Genomic DNA, 14,850 nt, shown 5'->3' on the forward strand with positions numbered 1-14,850 from the left:
ACTCTCCCTCGGTCCTCTAGGCTGTGAGCGTGTGGTGGGCAGGGAATGTGATCGTTTAGAGAAGCAGCATGGCTCATTGGCAAGAGCCCGGGCTTGGGAGTCCGAGGTCGTGGGTTCTAATCCCACCTTCACCCCTTGTCAGCTGTGTGACTTTGGGCCAGTCACTTCACTTCTCGGAGCCTCCGTGACCTCATCTGTGAAATGGGGACGAAGACTGTGAGCCCCACGTGGGACAACCTGACTACCTTGTATCTCCCCCCCCGTCTGAGAACAATGCTTGGCACATAGTAAGCGCTTTACAAATACCGTTATTATTGTAGCTCCGCCCCCTTGACTCTCGGCAAAAGCTCTGCCCCTTTGGCGCTCCGGCCCCCACCCTCTTGACTCTTGGCTAAAATAGTCATAACAATAAATAATGATGGTATTTGTTAAGCGCTTACTATGTGCCAAGCACTGTTCTAAACGCTGGGGTAAATGCAAGGCTATCAGGTGGTCCCACTTGGGGCTCACAGTCTTCTTCCCCGTTTTACAGATGAGGTCACTGAGGCACAAAGAAGTGAAATGACTTGCCCAAGGTCACCCAGCTGATAAGTGGCGGGGGCGACATTCGAACCCATGACCTCTGACTCCCAAGCCCGGGCTCTTTCCACTGAGTCACGCTACCCCCTTGATGCTTCAGCTGCAGCCCCGCCCCCTTTTACTCATTCATTCATTCATTCATTCATTCGCATTTATTGAGCGCTTACTGTGTGCAGAGCGTTCATTCATTCATTCAATCGTATTTACTGAGCGCTTACTGTGTGCAGACGGTTTATTCATTCATTCAATCCAATTTACTGAGCGCTTACTGTGTGCAGAGCGTTCATTCATTCATTCAATCTTATTTACTGAGCGCTTACTGTGTGCAGAGCGTTCATTCATTCAATCCTATTTACTGAGCGCTTACTGTGGGCAGAGCCTTCATTCATTCATTCAATCCTATTTACTGAGCGCTTACTGTGGGCAGAGCCTTCATTCATTCATTCAATCCTATTTACTGAGCGCTTACTGTGGGCAGAGCCTTCATTCATTCATTCAATCCTATTTACTGAGCGCTTACTGTGGGCAGAGCCTTCATTCATTCATTCAATCGTATTTACTGAGCGCTTACTGTGGGCAGAGCGTTCATTCATTCATTCATTCAATCGTCTTTACTGAGCGCTTACTGTGGGCAGACCCCTTTACTCATTCATTCAATAGTATTCACTGAGCGCTTACTGTGGGCAGAGCGTTCATTCATTCAATACTATTTATTGAGCGCTTACTGTGGGCAGAGCCTTCATTCATTCATTCAATCCTATTTACTGAGCGCTTACTGTGGGCAGAGCCTTCATTCATTCATTCAATCGTATTTACTGAGCGCTTACTGTGGGCAGAGCGTTCATTCATTCATTCATTCAATCGTCTTTACTGAGCGCTTACTGTGGGCAGACCCCTTTACTCATTCATTCAATAGTATTCACTGAGCGCTTACTGTGGGCAGAGCGTTCATTCATTCAATACTATTTATTGAGCGCTTACTGTGGGCAGAGCGTTCATTCATTCATGCAATAGTATTTATCGAGCGCTTACTATGTGCAGAGCACTGTACTAAGCGCTTGGAATGGACAAATCGGTAAGAGATAGAGACGGTCCCTGCCCTTTGACGGGCTCACGGTCTGATCGGGGGGGAGACGAACGGGCAAAAACAGAACAACTTCATCGCCAGAAATAAAATCACGTGGATGGACGCCGTTGGCCGAGGCCCCGCCCCTTGACGTAGCCCCGCCCCTCGACGCTCTGACGTAGCCCCGCCCCCTTGGCGCCCGGCTCGGCTCTTCCTCATTACCGCTCGGCCGTAGCCCCGCCCCCTCGGCGCTCTGACGTCATCCAGCCCCCTGGACGCACGGCCGTAGCCCCGCCCCCTCGTCGCTCTAGCTGTAGCCCCGCCCCTTGGCGTCCGGCTCGGCTCTTCCCCATTACCGCTCGGCTGTAGCCCCGCCCCCTTGAGACGCTCCTTCATAGCCCCGCCCCCTTTGCGTCCGGCTAGACTCTTCCTCATTATACACTCGGCTGTAGCCCCGCCCCCTGGGCGCTCCAGCCTTAGCCCCGCTCCCGCCCCGCCCCCTTTGCGCCCGACTCTTCCCTATTAACGCTCGGCTTTAGCCCCGCCCCCTTTGCGCTCCAGCCTCAGCCCCGCCCCCTTTGCGCCCGGCCCGGCTCTTCGCCATTCACGCTCGGCTTTAGCCCCGCCCCCTGACGCTCTGCCGTAGCCCCGCCCCCTTGACGCTCCAGCCTTGGCCCCGCCCCCTGACGCTCTGCCGTAGCCCCGCCCCCTTTGCGCCCGACTAGACTTCCCCAATAACGCTCGGCTTTAGCCCCGCCCCCTCGACGCTCCAGCCTCAGCCCCGCCCCCTTTGCGCCCGGCCCGGCTCTTCCCCATTAACGCTCGGCTGGAGCCCCGCCCCCTCGCCGCTCCTCTCTAGCCCCGCCCCTTGCGCTCGGCTGTAGCCCCGCCCCCTTCGCGCCCGGCCCGGCTCTTCCCCATTGGTCTGGGCCGTAGCCCCGCCCCCTGACGCTGCCCTCTAGCCCCGCCCCTTTCCCCCCTCCCCGCCCTCCCCCTCCGGCTCCGCGCCTCCCCATTGGCCGGGCCGTTCCCGCCCCTTCCCTCGGGCGCCTCCCATTGGTCCCCGCCGTGCCGACGTCACGGGGCGAGGGTTGAAAAGGCGGGTCCCTCTTGCCCTCCGGGGAGGGGAGCGGCGGGATGCCCAAGCGGCGCTACCCCTTCGCGCCCGACGCCCCGCTGCAGCGCAAGGTCCGGCCGGGGCCCGGGGGGCTGGGCGGGGCCGCCTTCGGACAGCGCTGCGACCCGGACGTCTTCGGTCAGGCCCGGACACGGGGCGGTAGGGGTTAAGCGGGCACTCTGTGCTAAGCGCTGCGCTCGGGGGGGGGGGGGAGGTGCAGGGCTTGGGCTGTGGGCTGAGCTCTCACTATGTGCTAAACACTCTGCTAAGCAGGAGGTGGAGGGCTTGGGCTATAGGATATGCGGGGTAAGCTCTCACTATGTGCCAAACACTGTGCTGAACGCGAGGTGGAGGGCTTGGGCTGTGGGATATAATGTTGGTATCTGTTAAGCGCTTCCGATGTGCCGAGCACTGTTCTAAGCGCTGGGGGGAGACACAGGGGAACCGGGTGGTCCCACGTGGGGCTCCCAGTCTTCATCCCCATTTGACAGAGGAGGGAACTGAGGCCCAGAGAAGTGAAGTGACTCGCCCACAGTCACACAGCCGACAGGTGGCTAGAGCCGGGATTCGAACTCATGAGCCCTGACTCCAAAGCCCACGCTCTTTCCACTGAGCCACGCTGCTTCTCCACTCAACACTGTGCTAAGCAGGAGGTGGAGGGCTTGGGCTCTAGGATATCCGGGCTAAACTCTCACTATGTGCCAAACACTGTGCTAAGCAGGAGGTGGAGGGCTTGGGCTCTAAGATATCCAGGGTAAGCTCTCACTGTGCGCCAAACACTGTGCTAAGCGGGAGGTGGAGGGCTTGGGTTATAGGATATCCGGGCTAAGCGCTCACTATGGGCCAAACACTGTTCTAAACGTTAGGTGGAGGCCTTGGGCTATAGGATATGCGGGGTAAGCTCTCACTATGTGCCAAACACTGTGCTGAACGTGAGGTGGAGGGCTTGGGCTGTGGGATATAATGTTGGTATCTGTATTGGTTGGTATCTGTTAAGCGCTTCCGATGTGCCGAGCACCGTTCTAAGCGCTGGGGGTAGACACAGGGGAACCAGGTGGTCCCACGTGGGGCTCACAGTCTTCATCCCCATTTGACAGATGAGGGAACTGAGGCCCAGAGGAAGTGAAGTGACTTGCCCAAGGTCACACAGCAGACAAGTGGCAGAGCCGGGATTCAAACTCACGACCTCTGACTCCCAAAGCCCGGGCTCTTTCCACTGAGCCACGCTGCTGCTCCCGGATATCCGGGGTATGTGCCAAACACTGTTCTAAACGTGAGGTGGAGGCCTTGGGCTGTGGGATATCTGGGTTAAGCCCTCACTATGTGCTCAGCACTGTGCTAAGCAGGAGGTGGAGGGCTTGGGCTATAAGATATCCGGGCTAAGCTCTCACTATGTGCCAAACACTGCGCTAAGCAGGAGGTGGAGGGCTTGGGCTATAGGATATGCGGGGTAAGCTCTCACTATGTGCCAAACACTGTGCTGAACGTTAGGTGGAGGGCTTGGGCTGTGGGATATCCGGGGTAAGCTCTCACTGTGTGCCAAGCACTGCGCTCAGCAGCAGGTGGAGGGCTTGGGCTATAGGATATCCGGGCTAAGCTCTCACTATGTGTCAAACACTGCGCTAAGCAGGAGGTGGAGGGCTTGGGCTATTGGAGAAGCAGCGTGGCTCAGTGGAAAGAGCACGGGCTTTGGAGTCAGAGGTCGTGAGTTCGAATCCCGGCTCCGCCACTTGTCAGCTGTGTGACTGTGGGCAAGTCACTTCTCTGGGCCTCAGTTCCCTCGTCTGTCAAATGGGGATGAAGACTGCGAGCCCCACGTGGGACCACCTGATTCCCCTGTGTCTACCCCAGCGCTTAGAACGGTGCTCGGCACCTAGTAAGCGCTTAACAAATACCAACATCATTATTATCATTAAGCTATCCGGGGTAAGCTCTCACTATGTGCCAAGCACTGCTCTAAGCCCTAGGTGGAGGACTTTGGCTGTGGGTACCCCGGGGGAGTGGGCGGAGCTTGGAAAATTGTCATAATGATGGTATTTGTCAAGCACTTACTATGCGCCGAGCACTGTTCTAAACGCTAGGTAGAGAGCTTCGGGTATGGGTTAGCCGGGGGGCAGTGGGCGGAGCTTGGAATGGAATAATAATAACGATGGTATTTGTTAAGTGCTTACTATGTGCCAAACACTGTTCTGAGTGCTGGGGTAGATCCAAGGTAATCAGGTTGTCCCTCATGGGGCTCACGGTCTTCATCCCCATTTTACAAATGTGGCAACTGAGGCAAGGAGAGGTGAAGTGACTTGCTCAAGGTCCCGCAGCTGACAAGCGGCGGAGTGGGGATTAGAACCCATGACCTCCGACTCCCAAGGCCGGGCTCTTTCCACTGAGCCAGGCTGCTTTAGAGGGGGAGCGGGTGGGGCTTGGAGCAGATTATATTAATAACAATTATGGTATTTGTTAAGGACTTACTATGTGCCAGGCACTGTACTAAGCGCTGGGTTGGATACAAGCCTAGCTGGTTAGACACAGTCCCCGTCCCACGTGGGGCTCACAGTCTCGATCCCCATTATACAGATGAGGGAACTGAGGCCTAGAGAAGCAAAGCGACTTGCCCAAGGTCACACAGCAGACAAGTGGCGGAGCTGGGATTAGAACCCAAGACCTTCCGACTCCCAGGTCCGCGTTCTGTCCGCTACGCCACGTTGCTGGGTTATCTGGGGGTGGGTGGCCAGGGCTTGGGATGAGTTAAAGAAGCAGCGTGGCTCAGCGGAAAGAGCCCGGGCATGGGAGTCAGAGGTCATGGGTTCGAATCCAGGCTCCGCCACTGCAATAAATAGACTCAAGGGGATGAACATCTCATCCCTATGGGGCTATGGAAATTGGAGTGGGTTACGGGGGTGGGGGAAATGTACATCGCCTCGATTCTATGTGGTCGCCATCGTTTTTCCGAGATGTTCTTCCCCTCGACTCTATTTACCGCCATCGTTCTCGTCCGTCCGTCTCCCCCGATCAGACCGTGAGCCCGTCGGACGGCGGGGACCGTCTCTATCTGTTGCCGACTTGTTCATCCCAAGCGCTTAGTACAGTGCTCTGCACCTAGTGAGCGCTCGGTAAATACTATTGAATGAATGAATGAAGGTTGGAAAAGATTATTCCCCGGGGGCAGTGGGTGCGGCTCAGAACAGGTTATCCATCCGGGGAGTGGGTTTGGCCGGGGGGGGGGGGATCATCTGGGAAGGGGCCATTGCGGTAGGAGTTGACTTGAGGAGGAAGTGCAATCCCTCTCCCCCGGGGGTTGTCGGAGAGGGCTGCAAACTTGCTCCACCTCTCATACTTTCATTCATTCATTCAAGAGTATTTATTGAGCGCTTACTACGTGCAGAGCACCGGACTAAGCGCTTGGGATGAACAAGTCGGCAACAGATAGAGACGGTCCCTGCCGTTTGACGGGCTTACGGTCTGATCGGGGGAGACGGACGGACGAGAACGACGGCACTAAAATACTTCATTACCCTATTGATTTTGTTAATGAGATGTACATCACCCGGATCCCATTTATTTGCTATTGTATTGATGAGACGTTCTTCCCCTCGATTCTGTTTATCGCCATCGTTCCCGTCCGTCTCCCCCGATTAGACCGTGAGCCAGTCAGAGGGCGGGGACCGTCTCTATCTGTTACCCATTTGTACATTCCAAGCGCCTAGTACGGTGCTCCGCACACTGTATAATAATAATAATAATAATAATGTTGGTATTTGTTAAGCGCTTACTCTGTGCAGAGCACCGTTCTAAGCGCTGGGGTAGACACAGGGGAATCGGGTGGTCCCACGTGAGGCTCACAGTCTTCATCCCCCATTTTACAGACGAGGGAACTGAGGCCACAGAGAAGTGAAGTGACTTGCCCACAGTCACACAGCTGACAAGCGGCGGAGCTGGGATTCGAACTCATGACCTCTGACTCCAGAGCCCGTGCGCTTTCCACTGAGCCACGCTGCTTCTCTATACTATTGAATGAATAGACCCCCCCCCACCCCCCGCCACCTTCCCACCTGCCCCTTCCCTTGCATCTCCGACCCGAGTCCACCGGGCTCCTGAGTCTCCAGGCAAGAGAAGCAGTGAGACCTAATAGAGCACGGGCCTGGGCGTCAGACCCGCGTTCTAATCCTGGCTCTGCCACATATCTGCTCTGTGACCTCGGGCAAATCTCTTCTCTGTGCCTCAGTTACTCTACCTGGAAAATGGGGATTAAGACTGTGAGCCCTATGGGGGACAGAGACTGTGTCCATCGTTTTATCTACTCCAACTCTTAATAATAATAATAATAATAATAATGATGATGATGGTATTTAAGAGTTTACTAGAGAAGCAGCGTGGCTCAGTGAAAAGAGTCCGGATTCGAATCCTGGCTCTGCCACTTGTCAGCTGCGTGACTGTGGGCAAGTCACGTCACTTCTCTGGGCCTCAGATACCTCATCTGTAAAAGGGGGATTAAGAGTGTGAGCCTCACGTGGGACAACCTGATTCCCCTGTATCTACCCCAGCGCTTAGAACAGTGCTCTGCACAGAGTAAGCGCTTTCAATACCACCATTATGACCCTGTAACTACCCCAGCGCTTAGAACAGTGCTCTGCACATAGTAGGCGCTTAACAAATACCAACAATATTATGTGCCAAGCGCCGTTCTAAGCGCCGGGGTAGATACACGGTTCTCAGGTTGTCTCCCGTGGGGCTCCCAGCCTTAATCCCCATTTTACAGATGAGGGAACTGAGGCCCAGCGAAGTGACTTGCCCCAAGTCACACGGGGGACGAGTGGTGGAGCGGGGATTAGAACCCACGACCTCTGACTCCCAAGCCCGGGCCCTTTCCACTGAGCCAGGTAATACGGTGCCTGGCGCATCGTAAGTGCTTAATGAATGCCATAAAAGAAAAGAAAGTGGTCCGAGACGGGCGGTGGAGCACAGGGGTCAGAGCTTTCCCGACCCGACTGTTGTTGTGTTCGTTCCTCCCTCCCGCGCCTCTCCAGAGAAGACGAAGCAGCTTCTGTTCCAGGGGGCCCAGGCCTGCATGGACCACATGTGGGACGGGAGCCCAGCGGGGAACCGCGCCGTCCTCCGCCTCCCCGAAGAGCCGCCCAAGCCGGGGCCTGGAGCCGGGGCGGCGACGGCGGGAACGGGCGGTCTGAGCGGCCAGATGGTCATCGGGCAGGACGGCAGACTGCTCCGAAAGGGCTTGCAGGCCACGGGCACGGGTGAGTAAGTGCGGCCCTGGAAATGGGGCAGCAGCGAGCGTCGATGGACTTCACCGAAGCAGCGCGGCTCAGTGGAGAGAGCCTGGGCTTGGGAGTCGTAGCTCATGGGTTCGAATCCCGGCCCCGCCACCCGTCAGCTGTGTGACTGCGGGCAAGTCGCTTCGCTTCTCTGGGCCTCAGTTCCCTCATCTGGAAAAAAGGGGGTGAAGACTGTGAGCCTCACGTGGGACGACCTGATGACCCTGTATCTCCCCCAGCGCTTAGAACGGTGCCCTGCACATAGTAAGCGCTTAACCAATACCAGCATTATTATTATTATTCGTTCAGTCGTAGTTATTGAGCGCTTACTATGTGCAGGGCACTGTACTAAGCGCTTGGAATGTCCAATTCGGCAACAGAGACAATCCCTGCCCATTAACGGGCTCACAGTCCCCTCCAGCTGGTTTCCTGGCACCTCCTCGCTCTCTTCTCCTGCTCCACCCCTTCTTGTGCTCTTGGGACTTTCCAGACTAATCTCCTGGCTTTTTTTCCCTCCTCCTTGGAAAACTTTATTCATCAGAAAGTCAATCAGTGGTATTTATCGAGCACTTACTGTGTGCACGGCACTGTGCTGAGCTCTTGGGCGAGTAATTTCTAACAGTTCACTCAATAGTATTTATTGAGCGCTAGTGAGCCCGGGACCCTCCTTGCCTCGAGACCTCCAAAGAGCAGCCACCCCCAGGAGGCTTCCGATCGATTAGTCCTCTCACCCTCCCCGACGTGCCATCCTGTCTAGGCCCTCTGAATGTATTTCTCTATTTGTCACTATTATATATATCTAATTCCTCCACGGCTCAGTCAGTCGTATCTGTTGAGCGCTTACTGGATGCGGAGCACTCTACTTTCCAAACTAATCTCCTGGCTTTTTTTTTTCTCCTGCTTGGGAAACTTTATTCATCAGAAAGTCAACCAGTGGTATTTATCGAGCACTTACTGTGTGCACGGCACTGTGCTAAGCTCTTGGGACAGTACAATATAACAGACACATTCCCTGATCACAATTAGCTCACCGTCTAAAGGGGGGAGCCGGGCATTATTCAATCAATCGTATTTACTGAGCGTTTACTGTGTGCAAAGCACGGAACTAAGCCCTTGGGAAAGTACAACGTAACAGAATTGGAAGACGTGTTTCCTGGCCTCCGTGTCCCTACGCTCCAGATGGGGAGACAGCTCTTAATATAAATTCATGGATATGTGCATAAGTGCTGTGGGGCGAATGAAGGGTGCAAATTCAAATACAAGGGTGACAGAAGGGAATGGGAGAAGGGGAAATGGGGGATTAGTCGGGAAAGGCCTCTTGGAGGAGATGTGCCTTCAAAAAGGCTTTGAAGGTGGGGAGAGTGATGTCTGTCGGATGGGAAGGGGGACTCAGGACGCGGGGCAGGACGTGGGCGAGGTGATGGCAGTGAGCTAGACTAGATCCAGGTACAATGAGTAGGTTGGCATTAGAGGAGCGAATTGGGTGGGTTGGGTTGTGGGAGGAAATCAGAGAGGTGAGGTAGGAGGGGGCAAGGTGATTGGGTGCCTTAAAACCGACGGGAAGGAGTTTCTGTTTGATGCAGCGGTGGATGGGCAACCACTGGAGGTTCTCGAGGAGTGGGGAAACATGGACTGAATGTTTTGTAGAAAAATGATCCGGGCAGCAGTATGGATTGACGTGGGGTTCAGTGTCACTAGGATGGGTTCAGCAGTTTGCTCTTTTTCCCCAGTCTGACTGTAAGTTTCTTGACAGCATCAGGACTTTTTTTTTTTCTTTTCTGACCTCCAGCACCCTGCGCACAGTAGGCAACTGATACACAGTCCCACTCACAAGCCCCTGAGCCGTCCTATCACGGCAGGTGTAGTACACTGTAGTCATCTGCAGCATAAATCCTTCTGACGGTGGACTATCCGTCTGGTTTGTTTTTGTTTTTGATGGCATTTAAGCGCTTATTTTGTACCAGGCACTGTACTAAATCCTGGGATAGATACAACCTTAATCAGATTGGACCCAGTCCGAGTCCCACAAGGGACTCGCCATCTTCATCCCCATTCTACGGATGGTAACTGAGGCACAGAGAAGCGGAGTGACTTGCCCAAAGTCACACAGTAGACAAGTGGCAGAGCCGGGTAACCCAGGTCCTTCTGACTCCCAGGCCCGGTCTCTGTCCACTAGACCGTGTCGCCTTTCTGTTAGCCTCGGTTTAAGGCTGTCTCCCAACACTCTCAGATCCTCTTTTGGAAATAGTTCAAGACGGCCTTCAATCGGGCGTGTTTGGAAAGGGCCTGGCCTCTTCTTGCCCTTTCCAGACCAAAATTTTCCCTGGCCTCAACCGGAAGGTCTATCTTGAGGTAAAATGCCCCAGGATAGACCAAGAACAGAGGGGGAAGGTAGAAGAGGAGGGAGATAATAATAATAGTGGTATTTGTTAATAAGAATAATAATGTTGGTATTGGTTAAGCGCTTACTATGTACTGAGCACTGTTCTAAGCGCTGGGGTGGATACAGGGTAATCAGGTTGTCCCACGTGGGGCTCACAGTCTTCATCCCCATTTTACAGATGAGGGAACTGAGGCACCGAGAAGTTAAGTGACTTGCCCAAAGTCACACAGCTGGCAAGTGGCAGACCGTAAGCTCATTGTGGGCAAGGAACGCGTCTACTAACTCTATTTGTCCTCTCCCAAGCTCTTAGTGCAGAGCTTAGTACAGTGCTCTGCGCATAGTAAGCACTCAATAAATACTATTGAGTGAGTGAGCTAGACTCCAAGCTCATCGTGGGCGGGGAATGCGTCTCTTGAGTGTCGTATCGTACTCTCCCCAGCACTTAATGCGGTGTTCTGCCCACCGTAAGTGCTCGATAAATACGATCGAATGAGTGATAAATACCACTGATTAGATAGATCGATTCGACTACTGACTCGGTGCGGTTTTAGAATCTGGCCTAGGCCCAGCAAGGTGGAGTCCAAACGACGTCAAGCTGGACCGAAAAGAAAGTCGTGGATTTTTAGGTCGGACTGGTTGGGCCTCGTCCCCGTTATTAACAAGCGCTTGGCTTCCGATTTTATTTTTATTTGAGTCTGGCATAAGGATCATTTTTCTACGAAACCGTTCAGGCCGTGTGTCCCCACTTCTTAAGAACCTCCAGGGGTTGCCCATCCACCTCCGCATCAAACAGAAACTCCTCACCCCTGGTTTTAAAACAGTCCACCCCTTTTCCCCCTCCTACCTCACCTCCTACTACAACCCAGCCCGCACACTTCACTCCTCTAACTCTAACCTTCTCGCTATACCTCGATCTCATCTGTCTCGGCGCCGACCTCTAGCCCACATCCTGCCTCTGGCCCGGAACGCCCTCCCTCCTCCTATCTGACAGAAAATTACTCTCTCCGCCCCCCCTTCAAAGCCCCATCTCCTCCATGAGGCCTTCCCTGACTAAGCTGTCTTTTCCTTTCCCTCAACACCCTTCTGCGTCACCCCCACTTGCTCTCTATCATTCATCCCCCCTCCCAGCCCCACAGCACCTATGTACATATATGAAATTTATTTCCGTATATTAATGTCTGTCTCGTTGCGGGCAGGGAACGCATCGGTTATATTGTACTCTCTCACGTGATTAGTACAGCGCTCCGCACACAGTAAGCGCTCAGTAAATTCGGTTGACTGACACCTCGAACTCTGGTGTCCCAAATAGATCCTTCGGTGGGAGCGTCCAAAGCGTGTTCCTTCTGCGTGCGGACCCTGGACAGGAAAGAGGCCTGCGGCCAGTGCGACCGCTACATGTGCCAGAACTGCGTCAAGACCTGCATCTCCTGCAGCACGACCACCTGCCCCCTGTGCTCCGCGGCAGAGTAAGCGGCCCCTAGGAGCGGCGCGACAAGCTAGGGGAAGGGAGGGGCAGGCGAGATTACGGCCAAAATGGCCATCGGGCGGGCGACCGACGGGAGCTTCCAGTCGGGGATTGAGAGCCGGACCCCCCCCCCCCCCCCGCCCGTGGTGGGCGGAGGGCGGGATTTCAGATCCCGCGGGCCGGCGTCCTGTCCTTCGGCTCTGCGGCTTCCTGAGGAATTGCGGCCGGGGTTGCTGGGGCCGAGGGTGCGTCGGTGAAACGGGCGGTGGGTTGGTTCTCGTCGCCGGTCAATCGGTGGTATTTATTATAGAGTATTTACCGTGTGCGGAGCACTGCACGAGGCGCTTGGGAGAGTGTGATACAGCAGAACTGGGAGACGCGTTTCCTTCCCACAGCGAGATTATTCATTCACTCAGTAGTATTTATTGAGCGCTTACTATGTGCAGAGCACTGTACTAAGCGCTTGGAATGGACAATTCGGCAACAGAGAGAGACCATCCCTGCCCAGTGATGGGCTCACAGTCTAAACAGGGGAGACAGGCAGCAGGGCAAAACGGAACAAAACAAAAACAAGACAACGTCATCAAGATAAGTAGAATCAAGGAGATATACACCTCATTAACAAAATTAATAGGGTAATAAATAATATATTCAAAGGAGCACAGTGCTGAGGGGAGGGGAAGGGGGAAGAGCAGAGGACGGGGGGTGGGGGGATTACAGGCTCAGACCCAGTTATCCCGGAGTGATTTCAGAGTGGAATGAACTGGAGAAGCAGCGTGGCCTACTGGATAGAGCACGGCCCTGGGAATCGGGGGACCTGAGTTCCGATCCTGGCTCTGCCACATGCCTGCTGCGTGTGACCTTGGGCAAGTCACTTGACTTGGCTGGGCCTCAGTTCCGTCAACCGCAAAATGGGGATTCGATACCTGGTCTCCCTCCTACTTAGACCGTGAGCCCTGTGCGGAACAGGGACCGTGTCTGACCTAATTAACCTATACCTACCCCAGGGCGTAGAACAGTGTTTGACACATAGTAAGCGCTTAACAGACACTTTCAAAAAAAAAAAAAATCCAAACTGTGAAGAGATTGGGGAGGAGAATTTTACCATCTCAGAATAAGTCTGCTCAACTGACGATTTCTTTTTCTTCTCCCCCCCGGCCTCTGACCCCTCCACCGGACCCTCAGCAACGGTGATGTTGGCGAAAAGATTCTCTGCAGTGGCTGTGCCATGTTTGAAGCCTAAATGATCCGTTAGTTTGGACTGTCTCGGCTCCTCAGGTGCCTGAACGCTTCCCGTGACTCCATCTGTGTCTGGACAGTTACTCGGAACAGCCGCGCTGCTGGGTTGGGGGGCGGGATTTGAGAGTTTAGGGGAATTGTCTGGGCTTGTGGGTTTTCTATTTTATACTTCGAAATAGAATAAAATCTTTTATATTGTGATCGCTGCAGAGGATTCGTGCTAAGGGTGTAGCCTTGCCTTCTAATCAATCGATCACTGATATTTATTGAGCGCTTACTAGGTGCAGAGCACTGTATTAAGCGGTTGGAAGAGTACATCAGAATTAGGAAACACGTTGGCAGGGAATTCCGTTAGCATCGTTATACCGTAGTCTCCCAAGCGCTTAGTACAGTGCTCTGCCCATAGTAAGTGCTCAATAAATACCATTGACTGACTGCCCATAACGAGCTTATAGTCTAGAGGGAGTTTAAAGGGGATAATGAGATGTAGGATGCCAAGAGAGGCCCAAGTCTGAATGGCCAAGGGGGCCTGGATGTCTTTTGCACCCAGCACAAACTTTGGCCTTTTGCTTTTTGAGTTCCATGTGTGTCTCCCTCCCCGCTTGTCCCAGCTGAAGAGGGTAGGGGACCAGAGGGGCGGAAGATACCGTGAGGACAGACTCCATTGGTTCATTAAAGTAGCCTGCTCCTCGGGCTGGCTTTTGAGAGAGCGCGTCTGTTGTGCTGCCAGATCGGGAGCTGGAGATCAAAGTCGGAGACTTATTTTCAGGGCTGAAGAAGAGGAGCCAGGTCCCTAACCCTTCCCCCTCAACTCTCCTGCAGAGTCAGGGGTGCCCTTCGTCCCATCATCTTCCCTCCAATTCGGCAACAGGGTGGAGAGGCTGGGCCACCGAGAGCCGCTCGTGGGCACTGGCGAAGTAACGGCGCTATGGCCGCGGATCTTGGGAGGGAAAATAGATGGACGTAGGCGGGAGGGAGAACTGCTGGTCTGCCCCAGCGGGGGAGCGAGAAGAGCCTCAGGCTAGCACAGAGTGACGCGTCCCGGCCAACGGGCTCCCGGCCGTGACAAGTCTGACCCCGTCTCCTGGGCCGCTCGGGTGCTCAGCGGTCACCGGGGCAGCCCGAATAGAGGTTGAGGCCGTTCTGCCGCCGGAGCCCGGGGAGCCCGCGCCCAGCTTCGGCCGCGGGCTGGCAGGGGAGCGGCCCCGCTGCTGGAGGAACGGCAGCGCTCGTCTTCGGGCGGAGGTCCAGGGCCTTGTCCGGAGGGGCGTCTCGGGCCGGTGAGTCGGGGCCGCCGCTCCCGTTGTCTCTCAGCTGTGGTGTGAGAAGATAGACCGTTCCGCCGGAGAGGACGTGTGTATAATGGAGGCTTCCGTAGGTGGTGCAGCGGGATCCAACACGCGCGAGGCTTTCGGGAGTGCCCGGACGGTCGGCCGCCACCCGCCAGGCCCTGCGGGAAGCGGCAGGGTCGCTGGGGAGGGAGAGCTGGCCCCGGGGGAGCGTGTCATCATCATCCATAGTATTTAGTGAGCGCTTACTATGTGCAGAGCACTGTACTAAGCACTCGGGAGAGAGCCGTACAACAGAGTTGCTGGGCACATTCCCTGCCCGTGAGTTTAACGGTCTAGAGGGGGAAGCCGATTTGAATATAAATAAATGCAACGTGGCCTAATGGATAGAGCATGGGCCTGGGAGTCAAAGGGACCTGGGTCCTGATCCTGGTTGTGTTGCTTGCCT

The 14,850-nt window shown here is 54.8% G+C and overlaps 1 protein-coding gene across 2 annotated transcripts; it reads left to right on the forward strand.

The window, feature by feature from the left end:
- The first annotated feature begins 2,752 nt into the window (after positions 1 to 2,752).
- On the forward strand, positions 2,753 to 13,314 carry SIVA1 (SIVA1 apoptosis inducing factor). Of its 2 annotated transcripts, none has more exons than XM_029068013.2 (4): positions 2,753 to 2,921; positions 7,784 to 8,008; positions 11,719 to 11,875; positions 13,060 to 13,314. In XM_029068013.2, the coding sequence occupies exons 1-4, from the start codon at positions 2,783 to 2,785 to the stop codon at positions 13,115 to 13,117; spliced, it is 579 nt and encodes a 192-aa protein (XP_028923846.1). In that variant the 5' UTR covers positions 2,753 to 2,782; the 3' UTR covers positions 13,118 to 13,314. The 2 variants fall into 2 exon arrangements, with proteins under 2 accessions (XP_028923846.1, XP_028923918.1); XM_029068085.2 differs by having other exon boundaries at positions 2,753 to 2,900.
- Positions 13,315 to 14,850: the final 1,536 nt, after the last annotated feature.

The sequence above is a fragment of the Ornithorhynchus anatinus genome, chromosome 1 (assembly GCF_004115215.2).
Source record: "Ornithorhynchus anatinus isolate Pmale09 chromosome 1, mOrnAna1.pri.v4, whole genome shotgun sequence".
NCBI lineage: Eukaryota > Metazoa > Chordata > Mammalia > Monotremata > Ornithorhynchidae > Ornithorhynchus > Ornithorhynchus anatinus.